This window comes from Diabrotica undecimpunctata, chromosome 4, assembly GCF_040954645.1.
Source record: "Diabrotica undecimpunctata isolate CICGRU chromosome 4, icDiaUnde3, whole genome shotgun sequence".
Lineage (NCBI taxonomy): Eukaryota > Metazoa > Arthropoda > Insecta > Coleoptera > Chrysomelidae > Diabrotica > Diabrotica undecimpunctata.
The window spans coordinates 83,194,031-83,216,964 of record NC_092806.1 but is presented as its reverse complement, the minus strand read 5'-3'; the positions used below and the strand labels follow the sequence as shown (position 1 = coordinate 83,216,964).

At 32.7% G+C, this 22,934-nt stretch overlaps 1 protein-coding gene across 2 annotated transcripts in view; it reads right to left on the bottom strand.

Moving 5' to 3' along the window:
• Positions 1 to 22,934, bottom strand: part of Ars2 (arsenic resistance protein 2) — a 505,227-nt gene that overhangs the window by 221,756 nt on the left and 260,537 nt on the right. For both annotated transcript variants that reach the window (XM_072529864.1, XM_072529863.1), the window contains exon 10: positions 1,469 to 1,765. In XM_072529864.1, coding sequence (XP_072385965.1) covers positions 1,469 to 1,765 — 297 coding nt within the window. The remainder of the gene's footprint in view (positions 1 to 1,468; positions 1,766 to 22,934) is intronic.

Sequence of the window (22,934 nt, the reverse complement as noted above, 5' to 3'; positions counted from 1 at the left end):
CTAGCGATACCTCTTTTAGATCACCTCAGGCATGTTTTCTATCAATTCCCATGCGTCCTTCGATTTTACCCATCATAATTAGTCGAAGACTTTTATACTACATATTTTCTCCACATTATATTTTCGATTATTTTCATATTTTATTTTCTCCACATTTTTGAATAAATACCACGTATGCCATTTTTAATGTATTCCAAGACCTCAAAAAGTGATGATTTTAAAATGTGAAAATATGGAAAAAAATTTACTTCGTCGGTACAAAGGTCAGGAAATAACGTATAATAATGTCATGTATTGTCATCGAATGCCATAGTCTGTGGACTAGTGCGCATTTCGATGCGCATCGCCCCGCCTCGAATTTTCCCATTGGCTCTTGACCTGGAAATCCCTATTTATCGCTCGAACTGCACATATAAATATTGGCGATTTTCAGGTCAGCTAGGTCAGTCCCTCAAGGGCTCTCCGAGAGCTTAGTGCTCTCGGGGCTCTGCTTCCTGCATTTATTTTCCATACTCTGTGGCTGAGAATTGTTTCAACTTAACTTGGTGTTTTATTTCGACGAAGAAATTGTCATGTAAGAAATATCTTGCATTTTTTATATAACGTATAATAACATATAAATTGTATTACATGAATTTTCCGGCTCCTTCTCACTCTGCTTTTCTTTTTTAATAAAAGGGCAAGAAGAAGCAATAACTCGTTTGATATCATATTCTTAACTAAAAAATATTAACTATTCACTACTAAACGTATTCATTTTTGCTGGTGGCAATTATCGGCCACCATTTCCATAATTTTTTGTGCTTTAATTTGCCACTAGTTGCACCACCAATTGCGTCACCAGTTGCCTAGTATAATAGCGGCATATCTTTCAATTTTTCACAGGGATCTTGTCGTATCTTGTTGTATCAGAACACCGTTCTAAATCAATTCTATCTAATAATAATGCATTTTTAGAAAACTGTCAATTAATCATATCCAACTCAAATTTCATGCATATAAAAATCAAAATATCTAAATAACTAATAAAATAACTTTAGGTATAAGGCTATAGTGATATAAAATATAGAGTGATCCATTTAATATTTCAAAAAAAATACTGTATTTACCCTGTATTCGATTTAATGAATGTTATCAAAATTAAGCTACATCCTATTTTTGTAAGAAACTTTTTTTGGTTTCTACTATAATAACGAAAATACCGGACTTTATCACAAAAGTTGATCACCCTGTATATTTAATTTGAACTCGAAGTAAACACTTTCGGTTTCATGATTTTCCTCTACATAGCTTTTCATGCGAATTCACTTCAATACAAATCTGTTGTAAGTTTTCGGTACTGTTCCAGACAGACAGATAGACCGCTCAAAATTAATCAGTGTTTCTAAATTTTTATTTTAATGCAATATAATAGACATATTCGCTGCAAATGCATATACCAAAAAATCTGATAAATTCAAAAACGTACCTTACTAGTTGGTGGAGGCCCTCGAGCATGTAAGATTCCACATCTATTGGGCATTTCATCTTCATTTGGATAGTCACAATGATTGTAGTAGTCGACGGAATGTACTATTCTAAGATATAGAATAATCCGATCCAAAACAGTTATCAAGTTTTCATCTCTTTCAACTACAGATGTAGCATCTTGGGCATCTGTTGTAGGGTCTAAACCTAGAAGTTCCTCTTCTTCAGCGCTGGCTTCTTCTATTAAGTAATCAGTTATATTGTGCAGTACTGGGTTATTGGAGAGTAGTCCAAATGTCTGAAATAAAAAATAATTATAAATAAAGCTCAAAATGTTTTTACTACGAATGTATGATTAAAATTGTTTACATAGTTTCTTTATAGGCCAGTGCCGATAATTTTTGAGACCAAAAAATAGTAACAGGATGGAACGAATTATATACGGAAGAAGATATATAACAAGAATTATCAGAACTGCTGCAGACAGAGTAAAATGTGCCGATGAAGCACACGAAGAAGAAGAAGACAGAAAAAATCATTTCCGAGCGACGTGAGGTCGGGAAATTGATGGGGAGAAAGTTTTTAAATGTAAAAAAACGGTTTATCACGATTTTCGGTAAAACTATAAGTTCAATGAAATAAATTTAAATGGCAAAGTTGTGGGTAATAAAAAGATCTCAAAACTTATGCTAAAAATTCAAATAAGTGTTTTTGGTTTTTTTATTTTTATCTGGCACAAACATTTTTTTCCATAAAATTTAGTGAAAACTTACCTTTTTATGTTCTAAACACTGTAATATTTTTGATTTAAAATATTTATTTTTCCCCTTATTTTGATTTAACATCGAAAATTTAGTCTAATTTTCAATCAAAATTTCTAACGTCAATATATCTGCTTTTTTTAACTCGGTGTGCTTTTGTTCGTTGAAATCTCTACTTTCTGATATTGTAAAAAAATGTATACATTATTAGGGCAAATTTAAAGAAAAAAGGCAAAAAACTAAATAACTCGAGTTCGAAAAATGTTTTTGAGCTATTTATTTATGTTTCTGCAAATTCGCTAAATAAAGAGTTTGCAAAAATAGTAAATTTTCTAAATATTAAAGATAAGATTCAAAGGGGATTTTACCTAAAAAAGTTGATTAATTCCATTTTAATTACATTTATGTCACAGAAAATCTTATACATAAGATCAATCAATCTCCTATGATAAACTGACCCCTTTTCTTTCAGTTCTTTCCTAATACAAATTAGGCATACTGTAACGAGTCCGTCACTTCAATAATTCTTTATTCACCTTAAATAAAATTTTTAAATTCATATCCTCTTAATAATTTTCTTAATTTTTAAATTCTAAGTTGGTATTAAACAGCGATACCTGCGGCGCTGTAGCGAGACATGATTATCCAGCTAGCAATTAGCGCTCATTCTGGTTTTAACTTTTTGGAAGACAAGTTCGGTTAACTAAAAGGGGTAGGCGGCAAGAGAAGGCTAAATTGGTTTTAAGAATATTAATTTTTGTTGGAAAAGAAGAATGGAGAGTTTTTAGTTGTTTTGTGGTGTATACTATTTGATTTATAGCCACTCTTAGCCAGTAAGTTGATTGAATTATAAATAAAAAGTGTAAAAACCATCAGCCATTTTAACTTCTATAATATCGTCATTTTTCCTTCGTTAGTGATATATCTATCTGTCATTTCTCACATTATTTCATTAAGAAACATTCTGGATTTAGATATAGTAATGTTATAAAATCATATCAATTTTCTATTCTACTTCCCGGCCTTAAAAACATATAACGTTCTTTTATATTCAAAAATATATCCGTAGCCTTTTCGTTAAAAATTATCTATTTGATCAATCTATTTTACATAAAATATTGTCAAACCATGCGAAGGTCATATTATCTACAAAATAATTAGAGCTTCTTGTTTTGATACGAGCTTCCCAGCAACTTTTTGTAATCTCTTTCGTTATTTCATTTGTTAATAAAACTTGTGTTTTCCCTTCTTTTTATTAAGCATAAGGAGGAACTATAATCCAGAGTCAAGGATTTTTTTTCATTTATTTTTTTTGGGATTTATTAAGAGGAAAAACAAGACGAGCAAACACATTTGCCCGTCACCCTTAGCTGTTCCATCAGAGGTCTAGATCTCTCTAAGACTATTCCCGGACCACTTCAGGGAACTAGCCGGAAAGACCTCCCTTATTTAGCTTGTGTGGAACATTGTTCATTTTTATATTGTTTTATTCATTAATTGTTAATAATTTTTTTTATATTTCTTTTTCAATCTTGAATCATACTATATCATTTAATAATAAAGACCCGTCATTTTTTTTTAAATAATTCTAAATCACAGAAACACTAATTCTCAACTACAGGTCGAAGTTTTAAATCCTCCCTTTTAACTCAGTTGTACGGTTTTATGTGTACACATTTAATCAGAGAGTTGTTTATTGATATTTTATTATTATTATATATTTAAGCCTTTGGATATCTATACCGTCAGGATACTGTCCTCATTACTTTATTATAATATTTAATTGAAAGCCGAAATACAGGGTTACATCCCTAGTAAGCAAGTAAATTACCTTTTTAAGTTAAATCATTAAAATTTTCTTATATTTTATTACTTATAAATTCAGATTATCAGGGATCAATTGTGTATAATTAGGGATTTTTGTTGTATATAAGTAACTAGATTAACTGTGCATAATTGGTGGCGGGTAGCTATAAAAAATTATATTGTATATATTTGGATAGGGATTAAACTTTGTGGTGAAACTAAATATTTTAATTAATACCTGTTTCCTTTCTTATTTCAGCAAACGGCTTTACAATATACCTTGGAAAGTTTATGTTAATACTTTCCTGGCGCCCACTCACATTTTGGAGCAACTTCTATAATCACTTTTATTTACATTAGTTATACAGTGATGAGTGTCTTACCACCCGGCTTTTTAACGTAAGAGATAGAAAACACAGTTACCTTGTGAAATAAAAATAGATGAAACTCGTAGAGGTGGGAAATAATCGGTAGAAACCTATAATTTACATTACATTACCACTATCGATAGTCTCACACCTTTAGACGTTAGCTTCTAGCTAAATCGCCTCGGTCATAATTATTATGTGTAACGTCGTATGTGTGACGTATTTCCATTTTTTAATTTCGCATAAAGTAAAAACTGATTGACCACAATAAAGCAAAGATGTGAATAAAATAATTTAATTAACAGTGATTATTTAATCTAAAGTTTTAGATTATTAACTAAGGATAATTTCTACGATGATTTGAGGAGTTTCATACACTCTTGTCACGAAATAATTATCAATCCTTCGTGGGTTAGTGGTAAGAATTCGACACTGCGACACGGACGATTAGAGCTCAAAACCCACATGTGGTTTTTTTTTTTTTAATAATTTGAAATTATGCAGAGATCGTTTTGCTTTGAATCACTAAACATTTATGTCAGTCGTTACTAGTATTAGAAGTGTTTAAAGTTAAACATAAATATCTTGAATTGAATTGAATTGAAAAAACAGTATCGTCGTACTTTCGAAAATAAAGTAAAAATTCTTCAAACATAAAAGAACGTTCTAAGTAAATGTACTTACAAAAAATGTTTAAATAGGTAGACATTCTATAAAAATATTCTAAATAAACGTATTTTGTTCTAATGAAATGTATTTACAAAAAATGTTCGAATAAGCCTCCATTAGCAGCAGAACAATAACCCAATCTATTATAAAAGTTTCGTTTAACATTAGTTAATGTTTCTGGACTAATACCTCTCATTGAATTAGAGATCTTTTCTCTTAATTCTTGGAGAGAATTAGGCCTATCGTCTTCAATTCCATATAGTTTGGACTTGATATATCCCCACATAAAAAATCACAAGGTGCAAGATCAGGTGAACTTGCAGGTCAAAAAATATCTCCGTGGCCACTAATCAATCGATTAGGAAAAGTCGCACTGAGATATTCACTGACGATGCGAGAATTATGTGCAGGGCAACCATCGTGTTGAAACCATATGGAATCGAAAGGTATTGGTAAATTACGAAGGGCTGGGACAATTTGATTTTGCAGAAGTTCCAAGTATTTCCGCCCAGTCAACATACCGTCTATAAAAAATGGACCAATGACATGATTCCTTATTATGCCTCCCCAAACATTTACTTTTCGAGGACGCTGGGTACGAGCGACATAAATCTGACGAGGATTTCCTCGAGACCAATATCGAGCATTCATTGAATTGTGACGGCCATGCAATGAAAACGTACATTCATCGGTGAACAAAACGTTCTCTAAGACAAAATTCTAAACGTCTATATTGATCCCCAGGGAATTGTTCGTTGGATTTATGAAGTTTATAGGAACGGTATCCATGTCTGTTCAAAATTTTACCTACTCTAAATCTTGAAATTCCATATTGTTCTCCGAGACGAGATGCTGATTGGGTAGGATTTTGCTCAATACTTGCACAAATCAAAGTGTCCCTTAGTTCCAAAACTGGATTTACCTCCCTTCGTCTACGAACTCCTCTTGGGGCGAACACGGATCCATAAGTAAAAAATTACGTATAATAGACTGAATTGTTGATCGTGCTGGAGCCGGCCTATTTGGAAACATATTTACAAATTGTTGTCTAATCATGTTGTCTGATAATCCATTCACATGCCAGACAACAATTTGCACTTTTTCCTCGACCCTTAAAACCATTTTCACGAATTGTTTTTTCAATAAAAATTTCTGTTTACCGTGCAAAAACACTTCTCGATATGTTATTATTTGATGTCTTGAAGACTTGATGATTTGGTTAGCTGTATAGCAGGCAGCTGTTCGCGCGCATCCATTCCAATGTTGTCAATTGTTTTGAAAATCATTATCTGTACAGAGGAATTGATATTAACTTCAAACCCATCTTCCAGTCGAAAAGGAAAAGGGGTTTACACGAAAAAACCAACACACACCACACAAGATCACTCAAAAAAGTAACTTCCCAATCTAAAGCATTTGATTCGCATAGATTATCTTCTCCAAATTTTAATGTTAAACATGATAGTAGTAGTGTGGTAGTTCCAGTATGTATACCAGAGTCTGCCACAAGTCAGGAGGATTATTTTATTTCTGATTCTTCTTGTTTGCCTATTGCATCCTCTGATTGTGTTGGTAGAGATAATAAGTTTAGTTTGGTACCATTTAAAATTTTTAACCAATCAGATAATGATTGTTTTGATTTGAATTCCTTATTAGTGAAGAAAAATAATGATAATAGACCTTATCTTCCTATTAAGATTTTAGGACAATCTTATTTAGCTCTTTTAGATAGTGGCTTAAACATTTCTGTGATAGGTTCACATTCATTAGCTTTACTGAAAAATGCTGAGATTTCTATTATGCCCATTTCTTCTCTGCAAGTATCTACTGCAGATGGTACAGTTCAGTCTATTACAGGCAAATTTGAAACTGAAATCACCGTAGCAGATTTATGTAATCAAATTACATTCTATATTATTCCCTCAGTTCAGAATTCTATAATTTTAGGTATGGATTTCTTAAATGCTTTTAATAGCACACTAAATTGTTCTAATTTTTCTTTTTCTGTTTCTCAATTTAATTTGTCTGTACTTAGTAGTATTCAGGACTTTTCAAGTTTATCTAGTCTCGAACAAAGACAATTAGAGAATATGATCTCTAAATTTGTATTTCTCTCATCAAAAGACAAGTTAGGTCGTACCTCCTTAATATCTCATACTATTGAGGTGGGAGATACCACACCTTTTAGAAAATATCAGTATCCTATTCCTCAGGCATGGCAAGTTGACTTGAAAAAGGAAATCGATTCCATGTTAGAGTTGAAAATCATTGAACCTTCCACGTCTTCTTACTGTAGTCCGCTGTGGTTAACGAAGCAAAAAGATGGATCTTTTAGGGTCTGCTTCGATGGTCGAAAGTTGAATAGTATTACTTCAAATCGGGATGCTTATCCTATTCCCCGAATAGATGTCATTTTAAGTAAACTTCAGAATGCTAAGTACATTTCTTCTATCGACCTCTCTAAAGCTTTTCTTCAAATACCTTTAAGTGAGGAAAGTAAAAAGTATACAGCTTTTGCAGTCAGTGGGAAAGGATTATTCCAGTTTGTCACTATGCCTTTTGGTCTTGTTTCAGCTCCTCAGACAATGTGTCGATTGATGGATTTAGTCATTGGTCCTCAATTAGAGCCCTATGTTTATTATTATTTGGATGACATTTTGGTTGTCACTCCTGATTATCCACTTCATATGGCGATTTTAGATGTTGTTTTTACGTCTCAAAGAGGCTAATTTGACTATTAATTTAGATAAGTGTCAGTTTTGTCGTCCTAGTCTTAAATTTTTAGGATATGTAGTCGATAGTAAAGGTTTAAGGACAGATCCTGATAAAGTTACAGCCATTAAGGACTTTCCTATACCTAAGACTACCACCCAAGTCCGTAGGATATTGGGAATGTGTGGATATTATCGTCGGTTTGTTCCGTCTTATTCTACTTTGTTGTCCCCACTTACAGATTTGCTTAAAAATAAAAAAAAGGCCAAACTATTACATGGACTTCAGAAGCCGATGATGCTTTCCGGCGTATAAAAGAAGCTCTTACTAGTGCTCCTGTCATGACGTCTCCGAATTTTAAAGAGCATTTTTACCTCATGACAGATTGTTCCAACACTGCTTCAGGTGGTGTACTATTTCAGATAAAGGATGGGTCGGAACACCCAACAGCTTATACCAGCAAAAAACTTAATAAATCACAGACAAATTATTCCACCACAGAAAGAGAACTTCTTGCAATTATTCATGGTCTTAATGCCTTTCGGTACTACCTTGAAGGTCGTAAGTTTACTATAATTACGGATCATAGCTCTTTATTATGGTTACATTCTATGAAAAATCCGTCACAGCGTTTGTCCCGTTGGATTTGTAGGCTTTCTGTATTTGATTATAGTATTGTGCATCGCAAAGCCAATCGTGTTGTGATTGCAGACGCGTTGTCACGAACGTTTGATATCAATCTTTTAGATCTGTCTACTTTATTTCCAGATACTTGGTATCGAAAGATGATTCATAATGTCACCCAAGAACCTAGTAGATATCCTGATTTCAAGGTGGAAAATAATATCCTTTATAAACACGTTATCAGTCCTGTCGAATCTTTATCGAATATGTCTGATTGGAAAATAGTAGTCCCAACAGCTAATAGGGATGAAGTGTTGAAAACCTTTCATGATGAGGTGACATCAGGTCACTTTGGTTTCTACAAAACTTTTAGTAAGATAGCTGAGCTATATTACTGGTCTGGTTTGCGCAACTCAGTTAAGAAATACATTTCGAGATGTAGAGTTTGTGCAACATGCAAGACTAGTAACCTACCTCAAGCTAGATTAATGGGTTCATTTAGGAACATTAATTTTCTTTGGCAAATGATATCTTTAGATCTTATTGGACCGTATCCACGTAGTTATTCAGGTAATACGTATTGTTTGGTTGTTGTAGATTACTTCACCAAATTTCCTTTAGTTTGTCCTCTTCGAAAGGCTACCACTCCAGCCATTTTGAAATTCTTAGAGGAACAAGTTTTCTCGCTTTTTGGTACTACGCAAATAGTTTCGTGTGACAATGACTCAAGCCATTCGAACTTCTGTTCATGAAGTTACTCAATGTTCTCCAGCTTATGATAATTTTGGTAGGCATGTTCCTTTGTCAGGTGATTATTTTGGATTAATTTCTGAGAATTCAGCAACCCTTCCTCAAGTTTCGGAGAAACTTCATCGTATGGATGATCTCCAAAATTTACCTCCAATCTTCGCTGACATTAGGAAGAAGTTGAAAGCTTCTTACCTTAGAAATCAGAGTCAGTATAATTTAAGGAAACGAAACATGCGATTCTTTATTGGCGATCGAGTTTTAAAGCGAAATTTTGTAAAGTCAAGTAAGGGTGATGCCATTTCTGCTAAGTTCTGCCAGAAATATATTTCCTGTACTGTCGTTCGAGTAATATCTCCTTTAGTATATGAATTAAAAGACAATTTGACAAATTTACGAATTGGTCAATTTCATATAAAGGATTTACTTCCAGACAATACCGTAGATGACATAGCATCCTCTTCCTCAGATGAAGATTAACTTAAGTTTGTCTAATAAAGTTAATCTATCATTTTGACTATTATTGTTTTGGCTCGGTTTTGATTACGATTTGATATTTTCTTGGAATTTTATTACTAATCACCAGACATTGTATATGTACAGCTTATTCCTTGCTTATTATTTGGTTATATAAGTTTAAATTATTTGTTATTTGGTTTGCCATGTTGGAAAGAATGTTGTGATTTTTTTTGTGTATAGATTTAGTTACTTTATTGGTCATAGTCATGCTTTATTTTAATTAATATCTTGATGTACTATATGGTATGATTCTAAAATCAGTTACTAGGAATTATTTATATACTTAATTTATAGGTTTTTGTATACTCTTATGTCATATGGACTATTCTGCATATGCATACTTGATTGAATACGTGGGTTCGAAGTTGTTGTTCAACTAGATGCCTCAGTTGTTCGATGAGTTTCGGAATTCACCATTTTCATGACAGGTTATGTAGATGACTGGGCAGTAAGATGTTTTGTTCATCATTAGTTAACCACCTTCAATTTGAATTCTAATTTGAACATTTTAGTTTTAATCTTGAGTCTTTCCAGACTATGTTCAATTATAATTACAAAAGATTTCCTTTAGCTGATTTCTTAGTCTCACTTATGTTAAGATATTCTTGACATTGCTACCTCTATGGCTAGCATAGTTAGATTGCTTTCTGAAATTAGTAATTTATATTTTAGTCAACAAATGACCGTTTACAGTTACATTCACTTCTTTCCTTAGGCATTCACTTATTGATTTTGGATTTAGAATTAGAGCATATCTTGTTCTTTCTTAGTAATGTCAGAACGAATCAGTAATTTGCAGTTTCTACAGAAATTGGCCTGTTCGTTCTTGATATTTTGTTTGTTGATTACTTACTTATTTACTATTTACTTGATTACTTACTTCTTTAACTATTACTTTTTGGATATGTTGAGTAGTTATTATTGGTTTACTAAATGCCATGTAACTCACTTATGTCTGATATTCTTATAAATCTGTTGTAGCTACCTGCTATAGTTAGTGAATATCAGCATGAGTTAATTTGTTTGATGTTGATTTAGATTCAATGATTTAGTCTATGAATATTGTGGTTTAGGCACATATTACCGGATGTGGGTATATGTTGACCTAATTTATTTAGATTATTTGATTAGAGTGTGAATTGGGTACCCTGGTCGATTATATCTTTGGATCTGCTAATCTTTAAATCTGTTGTCCACTGGTTGATCAATTTTGGATTTAGTGCCCAATTCAACACTTAAATTGGTTTATATATATATATATATATATATATATATATATATATATATATATATATATATATATATATATATATATACAGTAGTCTCTCTCTATAACGATTCCCTATATAACGATAATTCCTCTATAACGATGAAAATAGTAAACGTTGGTTGGTTCATCATAAGAACAATGTATTAATTCTTTCTCTATACCGATATCGTTCTCTCTTTATAGCGATAACTTTTTAGCGTTCAATAGTTGATGAGATGACAAATGTGTTATTGTGTTTAAAGTTCAGACTACTTGAGTCACGAGTGGCAAGATCATTGTCCAGCGGTTATTTTGTTTTGCGCTTAAGGAATGCGGCCACCCATTCTACTCTTTCTTATCAGAGAATTAAGTGACTTACGTTTATTGTTCGGGCGGCGTATCTAACTGTTATCACACAGATGTTGTCATCTATTGACGACTTTTCATTTCCAGTTTTGAGTTGTATCTTAGTGTGTCAACAATCAACATGTTTTCGAAAAAGCGTAAAGTGCTCTCGGTGGAGGAAAAGTTATCGATAACTCGAGCAATAGAAAAAGGTGAAAAGCAATCGGATGTCGTTCGCCGGACGGGGCTATCTCAGTCAACTGTAGCTACGATATGGAAGGACAGAAAAAAGTGGCTTAAAGCAGAGATGAAGGGCGGTAGCAGGAAAAAGTTGTGGAAACCTCAGCACGAAGATTTAGATCGCGCTATGCTTCAGTGAACCATATTCCACTTTCTGGGCCTATACGGCCTTCTGGGAAGATACGATGAGACTGGATTGTTTTTTAAAATGACACCAAACAGAACTTTAAAATTTAAATTGGAAAAGTGCATTGGTAGAAAGCTCTCTAAGGAACGCATTACAGTTTTAGTGACCGCTAACATGACTGGTTCGGTGAAGAGAAAATTGTTAGTGATAGGGAAGTCGACAAACCCGCGTTGCTTTAAAAACATAAAAAGAATCTGCCGGTGACCTATAAAGCAAACAAGAGTACGTGGATGACCTCGGAAATTTTTGAAGAAGCGATAAGAAAGTGGGATATCGAGCTTAAAGGGAAAAATTCTTTTGCTTGTAGACAATTGTCCTGCTCATCCTGTATTGCGCGACCTTCAAAACATCGAACTCTCTTTTCTGCCAGCAAACACAAGTGTCCTTTAGCCCATGGACCAAAGTGTCATCAAGAGTTTGAAAAGCCATTACAGGAGAAGACTTTTGATGGAAATGGTTGAGAATAATGGCGATCTTAAACTAAACATTCTTGACGCCATCCTAATGATTAGTAAATCCTGGGACGAGGTGACGAGCAATACAATAAAACATTCCTTCAAACACGCAGGATGGCTGGAAGATCAAGGATTGACTGATGATGAAGATGACCTGCCATTAGATGTTTGGGCCAGACGGTTTGAACTTACTATCACCTACGGACCGGAAGAGCTAACAGATTTTGAAGAAGTTGATGAAAATGTAGCTACAACATCTGGACTTTCTGACGAGGACATCCTGCAATCAGTTCGTGTAGAAGAAGAAGAAAACAGTGACTCGGAAGTGGAAGCAGAGCCAGAACCAGCTCCGACCCCCCAGCAGGCATTGGATGCAGCAAAAGTACTGCATCGATTTTTCATCCTCCAGGAAGACGATATGAGTCCTGTGGAAGATTCGATGAGTCTTCAGGACATGGTCAGGTCAGTTCTGTGGAAAGGGAAAAGAAGACAGACCAAGGTGACAGATTTTTTTGGTAAAGTAGGCTAAATATATTTTACAGTAGCATATTATTTTTTTTTTATTGTACAGTACACATGTTTTAATTGTACAGTCATTTTTTATACTATATTGCTTATATTATTCGTTAATAAATCTATGTGGAATACAATGTTAATTCATTTATATATAATGTTTGTATTTTGAGAACGATTTCCGAAGTGGAAATTGAAACGTCAATAAATGTATTTTAACCTTTAATTGTGGCTTATTCCCATTTAAATATTAATTCATTTATATTCGTTTTGATAATTTTTTTAAATTAAAATAGGTTATTTAGTACAGTATTATTAATATTACAGTACCGAATTTTGTCTCTCTCTCTGTATAACGATCTCTTCTTATAACGATGAAAATTCCCGGTCCCTTGCATATTGTTATAGAGAGAGAGGACTGTATATATATATATATATATATATATATATATATATATATATATATATATATATATATATATATATCTGGCATTTTTCTTATTGTTACTTTTTGGATTATTTGATTAGAGTAGGAGATTGGTGACTCATTTGCCTGGTTGATTATATCTTTGGATATGCTAATCTATAAATCTGTTGTCCACTGGTTGATCAATTTTGGATTTAGTGCCCAATTCAACACTTAAATTGTTTTATATATATCTGGCATTTTTCTTATTGTTACTTTTTGGATTATTTGATTAGAGTAGGAGATTGGTGACTCATTTGCTTGGTTGATTATATCTTTGGATATGCTAATCTATAAATCTGTTGTCCACTGGTTGATCAATTTTGGATTTAGTGCCCAATTCAATACTTAAATTGGTTTATATATGTTTGGTATTTTTTACTTATAAATTGTGAGCCGGTCCACACCTCTGCCTGATTGATTATCCTTGGATATGCTACTATAAATCTCTTGTCCACCGTATAGTCAATTTTGGAATCAGTGTCCGGTTTCACATTATTTTGAGATATATGAGTATTTGTCTTTACGACTATTTTAGGCTACATGAAAGCCTTAATGTAGTTTATGTACTGTGGATAGTATGTGACTTGGAAGTCACTTAGTAATATTAGGATATCTTTAGATGTCTCCTTCTTTCTACAGCATTAATTATCTGTGGTTAATAATAATCTTGCGAATCGATGTAGATTGTTCGGAAGTTAGTTTTTAAGTTAGTGTATTTTAGCTACATTTGGCAAACTAGTGCCATGGCTAAAAATTTTAGTTTTGTTTCGTATCCTTTGCTTCTACTACAATGATGGAAACTTTGGCTAACAAACAGTTAAGCGTCTGTTCGAGCTATTGCCATGACGCACGGTTCATACCTATTCTATGATTGTTGTTAGATATGAAAAAAAAAACTTTCATTTAAATTTTTTTTTTCTCCGAGTAAGAGGGGAGTGTAACGAGTCCGTCACTTCAATAATTCTTTATTCACTTTAAAAAAAATTTTTAAATCCATATCCTCTTAATAATTTTCTTAATTTTTAAATTCTAAGTTGGTATTAAACAGCGAAACCTGCTTCGCTGTAGCGAGACATGATTATCTGGCTAGCAATTAGCGTTCATTCTGGTTTTAACTTTTTGGAAGACAATTTCGGTTAACTAAGAAGGGTAGGCGGCAAGAGACGGCTAAATTCGTTTTAAGAATATTAATTTTTGTTGGAAAAGAAGAATATGGAGAGTTTTTAGTTATTTTGTGGTGTATACTATTTGATTTATAGCCACTCTTAGCCGGTAAGTTGATTCAATTATAAATAAAAAGTGTAAAAACCATCAGCCATTTTAACTTCTATAATATCGTCATTTTTCCTTCGTTAGTGATATATCTATCTGTCATTTCTCACATTATTTCATTAAAAAACATTCTGGATTTAGATATAGTAATGTTATAAAATCATATCAATTTTCTATTCTACTTCCCGGCCTTAAAAACATATAACGGTCTTTTATATTAAAAAATATATCCGTAACAAGCTTTTCGTTAAAAATGATCTATTTGATCAATCTATTTTACATAAAATATTGTCAAAACATGCGAAGGTCATATTATCTACAAAATCATTAGAGCTTCTTGTTTTGATATGAGCTTCCCAGCAACTTTTTGTAATCTCTTTCAAGTTATTTCATTTGTTAATACACCTTGTGTTTTTCCCTTCTTTTTATTAAGCGTAAGGAGGAACTATAACACAATTGTTCTTTTTAGCCTACTTAAGAAGTTAAATCCAGAGTCAAAGATTTTTTTTTTCATTTATTTTTTTTTGGGATTTATTAAGAGGAAAAACAAGAATTACGTTTTGAATTTACACATTTGCCCGTCACCCTTAGCTGTTCCATCAGAGGTCCAGATCTCTCTAAGACTATTTCCGGACCACTTCAGGGAACCAGCCGGAAAGACCTCCCTTATTTAGCGTGTGGAACATTGTTCATTTTTATATTGTTTTATTCATTAATTGTTAATATTTTTTTTTTATATTTCTTTTTCAATCTTAAATCATACTATTTCATTTAATAATAAAAGACCCGTCATTTTTTTTTAAATAATTCTAAATAACATAAACACTAATTGTCAACTACAGGTCGAGGTTTTAAATCCTCCCTTTTAACTCAGTTGTACGGTTTTATGTGTACACATTTAATCAGAGAGTTGTTTATTGATATTTTATTATTAATATATATTTAAGCCTTTGGATATCTATCCCGTCAGGATACTGTCCTCATTAATTTATTATAATATTTAATTGAAAGCCGAAGTACAGGGTTACATCCCTAGTAAGCAAGTAAATTACCTTTTTAAGTCAAATCATTAAAATTTTCTTATATTCTATTATTTATAAATTCAGATTATCAGGGATCAATTGTGTATAATTAGGGATTTTTTTTTGTATATAAGTAACTAGATTAACTGTACATAATTGGTGGTGGGTAGCTATAAAAAATTATATTGTATATATTTGGATAGGGATTAAAATTTGTGGTGAAACTAAATATTTTAATTAATACCTGTTTCCTTTCTTATTTCAGCAAACAGCTTTACAATATACATTGGAAAGTTTATGTTAATACTTTCCTGGCGCCCAAACACATTTTGGAGCAACTTCTATAATCACTTTTATTTACATTAGTTATATACCTATAGATTGTTTATTACCTTGTCATTCATTTTCTTATTCTACGGTCTCTGTTGTCATCGAATGCCATAGTCTGTTGACTAGTACGCATTTCGATGCGCATCGCCCCGCCTCGAATTTTCCCATTGGCTCTTGACCTGAAAATCCCTATTTATCGCTCGAACAGCGCATATAAATATTGGCGATTTTCAGGTCAGCCAAGTCAGTCCCTCACGGGTTCTCCGAGAGCTTAGTGCTCTTGGGGGCTCTGCTCCTGTTCTAGTTTCCATACTCTGTGGCTGAGAGTTATTTTCAACTCTAACTTGGTGTTTTATTTCGACAACCCTTTGTCATGTAAGAAAATATCTTGCCTTTTTCAAGGCAAGACACCGAAGATCTAAACATTTACAAGTCCGTACCCAGTAAATGGACTTAAGTAGAGGAGCTCTCGACAGTATGTTCGAAGCCCTCTACAGAGCACCCGGGGATGTCAGAAGGTACATAGACCCGTATTTGTTCCCCCGAGGTGACACTGTAGGGCATGCAAATTGGCCGAATCCTCTTTTGAGTATCAAGTAGTCACTCTCCGGCACCTTCTGCTAGCCAGCTTTAATTTATTTGTTATCTGTTACATTACCCCAATACTTGTGTTACACACATACACACTTTTATTACATTGGCGTCCTAAACCTCGCAGTCCACACATGTTTTTGTTACAATACAAGCTGTATGATAATGAACTTTTACCGCGACTAAATCATGCACATTTCTCAAACGAGTTAAAATGTTTTTATCGAAACCATTTAACGTGTTTTATTTTTGAATATGCTGTAATGTATTACCTCTTTTATCGTTATTTTGATAAGATCGATTTTTTTTAAATACTACCGAAAACCCCACCGCAGCCCAACTACACTTAGCCACCGCAACCCACTTGCTCAGCATCTGTCTTATTGTGGATTGAACAAACAGATTCATCCATACTGATAATCTAAAAATACATAGTTGTAGATAATTATTCAAAGATAGCAGAGGTCAAGAAAGGAAAATGGAATATTTTCAAGTCTCACAGAAAGACGGTTGTAAACTTGTAGATAGAAAGAATAGAAACCCTTAAAAAGCTTGTTAATCCAACATATACTAGATTTCCCAACTACATTGAACTTAAGACTTTCAACGGAAAGCATATTTTACATGAAATGAGTATTCTTAACTTTAATGTGTACCTTTTCTAGATTTAAAATAGTGGCATTGTGTGAGCTAAATCAAATCATTCATTCTTTGGATAATAGTTGTAGTACATATGAAACTCTCAACTGTAAAATATTGAAAAAGACCTATAAAAAAATAGGCCATGCCATTTTACACTTTGTTAAGTTTGTAGTTCACTACAGATCGGTAAATTTCCTGATTCATTAAGGTCAGTACTATAGTTCCCACTCCTAAGATAACAAATACTATCAAAGCTAGTGAACTCCGTCCTTATTCTCCATGGAAAAGGTAATTGAGTTGAGTGTATATCATCAAATCTTAGTGTCTATTACCAGAAATAAGTTTTAATTTAGCAATCAGTCGGGTTTTCGTACAAATCATTAATGTGAGACAGCATTGCAATTAATCAACCATAAACAGCTTTAAGGCAGAGGTCGACCGAGATAAATATGTAGTAGCAGAATTCCTTGGCTTGAAGAGAGCATTCGAAAGCATTGGCAGAACCATCTTACTTACTAAATTAATTTAATGGGATATACAGTGTAGGTAAAAGTTTATGGTCGGTATGTACCTTATGTGAGATGGAGTGAGAAACACCTATTTAAAAAGAGAGAGGTATATGAGGTCAGCCCATTATATCGTCGAAATAGCATTAGTGGAACTAAGAAAAGAGGAGAAGTTCAACGTTGCCAAACTTATTGGTTTTATTTGACCTGTTGTCTTTTTAGCATTTTAACAACGTTCTAAGATAATCAAATTTGGGCGAATTGATTTAAATGGCAGCTTACTGTTTTTTATTTTAAATTTGCCATAATTTTTCTTTACAATAAGTTTAATTTAACATTTTGATTTCCACTTCGGAAATCGTTTTATGTAAATAAAATTTATTAATGTTTCGTATTTTAAGTACGATTTCCGAATTAAAAATCTAAACATCAAAATAAGCTTATTTTAAAGTCACATTGTGCCTTATTTCCAATGAAAATAATAAAATCCATATAACTCCACAATAAATAAACCTTCATACGAAATTATTTGGCAACGTCTCATGTCGCGTAGTCAAAGCACCGAATCAAAATACGAACACAGGTAACGAACGAGTAGAGGTGGGCATTCTTTTTTTTTCGAGTCTGAAGAAAACTAATCAATATTTTTGAAAAATTTAAAAGCAGAATGAAAGAATACATTATTACCGAGGGCCGAAAGTCTCTGAAAACTTCTATAATGTTTATTTTAAAAGTTACGGGGGCGAAAAAAGAGAAAATTTAGTGTGATTTTGAATTTTAAGTATCTCATTCAAAAAAACTTTTTGTTTATTTCGGCCCTCGGCAATAATGTCACCTTTCATTCTGCGTTTAAATTTTTCAAAAATATTTGTTAGTTTTCTCAAGATTCGAAAAAAATGAATACATTTAAAAAGCATTGGCCTGAAATTTTGCGCCTATGCTCTTAACGCAACTAAATCGATTTTCGTAAACAATAACTATGATTTTTTGACAGTAGTTTCAAGTAAGAGAGTGCCTACATAAACAAACATAATGGCTATTATCGTTTATGTGTATATTTATTGAAGTGAAAGAAACGACTGAAGAATATATTTATTTTAACTTGAAAAATAAACTAAACAATACAACCCGATATTAGTAATTGTACTACGTCGGATACTATGGATGTAAGGTTACCGTTTGCTAAAATTTTATTGCAAGATTCTTGAAGGCAGCGTACCATAACAATCACTGAACTACCCTTCAAGTATTTTTAACCACTCATTGTACTTGTTATTTCTTTAAAAGGCCGTAAAATTTGGGAAAATTGAGAACAAATAATCCAGTCTTCATTATTTAGATTTGGTCCAAGTCTAAGCTAGAGTCTATTTGTATTAACTAATACAAAAGTGGAACGGATTGCCTCTTCTAACTCGGTCATTCTTTTTAATATGTAATAGGTGAAGTTCTACCTAGTTTCCACGTCTTGGAATGGCCGTTTGGGAACTTTGTTATGTTGTAATTGATACTTTAAAAGCCTTTCTAAAGATAAGGTACTTTTTTTGAAATATTTTTTTAGAAACTGAAATTTGAAATTAGTGAAATAATTTCACTAATTTCAAAAGCGATCTTTTCTGAATTATGGTTTCCAGAAAAATAAAATCGTTTTAAATTCTAAATTTTCGGTTAAATATTGTCCTGTTAATGCGATGTAACTCTCAGTTACTCCATATGTCCAAAGGTCAGTAGTAATACAGATAGTTTCTACTTCTTTAACAACTTGTGATCTAATAATTTGCTTAGTTTTGGTATAACATTCCTGAAGTAATGAGCCTGACGTAATGAACAAGTTTTTCTTGTTGGTGGTTTATATCCAGGAATCCACCCTGCAAACTTTTTAAAAGCTCTTTCTTTAACTATGGAAAACGGATAAAACGAGTCTTTGCATAGGTTTATTAAATCCATATCTATTTGTTTCTTTTGTTCTAAACTAATATTTTTATTAATGGAAGTATCCATCACCTTTTGACTTTTTGAAAATAAAATTATTATTCTTATTCTTGGTCAATCATTTTGACTAAGAAAAATAATTCATAATTGAATATTTACAATAAATAAATCCTTTGACGAACTATCAATAAAGATTTGAAATCGAAAAAGCAGATCAATCGTAAATCGAAACTCGTTCATTAATCAGAATACCTAGTTATAAAAAACAAAAGAAAGAGTTAAGAAGCTGGTTACTTCTATAAAAAAAGAAAAAGAAGATTGTACTAGTGAAAATCAACCAGTACAAGAGAAAGAAACTGATAAAGATGACTTAAGTCCATGGTGTATTTTTGATGAATTTATTAGACATGACTCATCTAAACATACACCTGTATCTAGAGATATAAAAGAAGTCGACATGTATTTGTCTGATGATATTACCCACAAAAAATTTCGAACGGTGATTGGAACTGTCCATTACAGTGGTGGAAAAACCATCGCCATGTATATCCTAACTTAACCACTATATTCATAAAATATTGTAGTATTGTAACAAAATCTGTTCATTGTGAACACATTATCAAAATCTGGTTTAATTTTAAACAAAAGAAGAAACAACAAGAAAAGTGGAAAAACGTATGTTTTTAAATGTCAATTTAGACGATTCGCGATTTAATAATGTGTCATGTAAATGTAAGTACTATTTGTATTGTTTAATTTATTTTTTAAGTTATAATAAATATATCCTTCGTTAGTTTCTTTCAATATAATAGCCAATATGTTTTTTGTGTACTCGCTTATTTGAAACTACTGATAAACAATCAACTAGTTACAGTTTACGAAAAACGGTTCCGATAAAAATGTCAACGACCCACCTCTAGTTTCTTAGGATTGGAACTAGAGATATGTATATCTCAGATCGGAACTAATCGAAACTAATCGTCTTACTACTGGGCAATGGGCAGCAATAAGAAATATGGAGGGGAGACCAAGGGGAAATATGATTGTTATCTTTGTCTGTTCGCTGAAAATATGATTTTATATCTGCGTTAGATATCCTGTTAAATTTTACCATACCGACCATAAACTTTTACCTACACTGTAGATCTGATGGTTTCGGACACGCTTGGATATCAGACTATTTATATGCACGTAAACAAAGGGTCAGGACAAAAGATATTATCTCAGATGAAATACAGTGTCGACCTTGTGTCATCCCCTTAATAAATATAACCATGATTTTCATTTAATTTATAGGTTTTTAAACATATTTCAATAGCTAGTTTAAACTACTTTTTAAAATATAACAATAAAACACTGAAAACTTTGTTTTCAAAACTTCTACAAAATTTATTTTAAATTCTTATCACTACAGCTGTTTCGGCTGATTGCCTTTCTCAAGTGATCTATTTTTGGCATGGGTTTACACTTTATAGTATCTGATGAAATAGGTTGAGGAGGGGAGAACTGTTTGTCTCAAGCTGGTCATTCAGAATTATATCTGTGTTTTTTAATTTGTTGATTTCCATAGATTCACACACATTCATCACATTCAAAATAAAGGCCTTAAGCTCTCTTTGTTAGAATCTATGGAAATCAACAAATTAAAAAACACAGATATAATTCTGAATGACCAGCTTGAGACAAACAGTTCTCCCCTCCTCAACCTATTTCATCAGAGACTATAAAGTGTAAACCCATGCCAAAAACAGATCACTTGAGAAAGGCAATCAGCCGACACAGCTGTAGTGATAAGAATTTAAAATAAATTTTGTGGAAGTTTTGAAAACAAAGTTTTCAGTGTTTTATTGTTACATAAAATGAATTTCCATCAAGTAACGGTCGAATCCATCAATTACTTTTTAAAACGTTTCACTGAAAATAGTCCCACTGGACCGAAAACGTTTTGGAATAATTGTAATCCTTTTGGACAAATTTTAATTATTTTTTAATAAAATAATAATATACCATTATACACCAGAAGTTTTTACTTCTTTGTAAGTTTTTTAAATGTTAGATTTTTATTTGATTAATCTAAACCAATTCAATTTGTTTAAAATGAGTAGTAGTCACTGAAATCGAGGTTGACTTGTTTGTAAATGAGAAGAATATATTTAACAATAGATTTTGTCTAGAGCAATAATGAATTTCCTCAAATAAACATCAAGTCAATAGAAAACATAAATATACATACATGTACTAAAGTCTCAGAGTTTTTACCATAAAAAGGAAGATCCAGTTCTACATGAAGGTGTTATTTTTGAGTGCATTTATTTTTTTCTTCGTGAAATATTTATATATTAGTATGTTTCCGTAATAAATGTTTTTTTTTTAGATTAGAAACTGTAGTTTTATAGACCATCATTATATTACAAATATTACATTTAGTAATTTGTTGCATCTGCAACCGAAAACAATTCCATACTATGCTGGTTCGCCTATTCATATTGTCGAAATTTATAAAAATCACTGCGAGACTTGACCTACCTATACTGTGCCACAGCAACTGCATGTGTATCTTTATGAACGATGTTGTTCACTGCCCTATATTTCGAATACTGATTAAAGGTTTTTGCAGCTGCTATGAAATTCACCGTGTGAGGGCCGCTCAAGTAGAATACCTTCAAGGCTTCTCCTGCTTGTCGTAAAAGGCGATTAAATTTCGATCCGAACTCCTAACCTGTCCCTGTGATAACAAAAACTCCCAACCATCATACGACACCCACACCTACCCATCATACACGTCCTGATACCCAAACCGAGGAGAAAACCTCCTCTAATACAAAAACCAGTGGAAAAACCCACTGAGAACAAAGGGATATGCATAGAACAGGCAGCTATGCAACATTAACAGAAAAAAGCAAAGGACATCGCACGGAGAGAAATACATAGGGGCTGGTGGAAATAAGAATGAAAATAAAATCAATTTAAAAAGAAGTGAAACAGAGAAAGGAATGTCAAAAATAAAGGGATGCATAGACGAGTTAGTGAACCTAACAAAGGCGGTGGCAAATACGAAGAATGAGATCGAACAGGGAGCTGCAAAGGTACGGCAGATTTGGTGCGAAATGGAAAGACACATTAGAGAGTTAATGTATAGTGCTACAGAGCATTTTGAGAAAAGGGAGGTATAAGAAGATGCGTAACAACAATAGGGATGCAAACAAAAATAACTGTAGCAACAACTACGAGGTGCGTAGGGACACAGGTAGAAGTAAATTGGGAAGAGAACCCAGAATTCCAAAGAAAAAGGATTGAGGAACTACATAAGAAAATGGAGACGGCAGAAAGCACCGAGGAAATAAGTGAAGTACTAGATCAAGAATGTCCAGAGGAGGTTTATGATAAGGTAACCATCTGTGAAAAAGGAATTTTGGAGGCACCGCACGATGTGGCAAGTGACGGGAGAATTTAGTGCAAGGTACCCAGACCTCCCCGTATTATACGTGGAAGAAGATGAAAATGGAGGAAT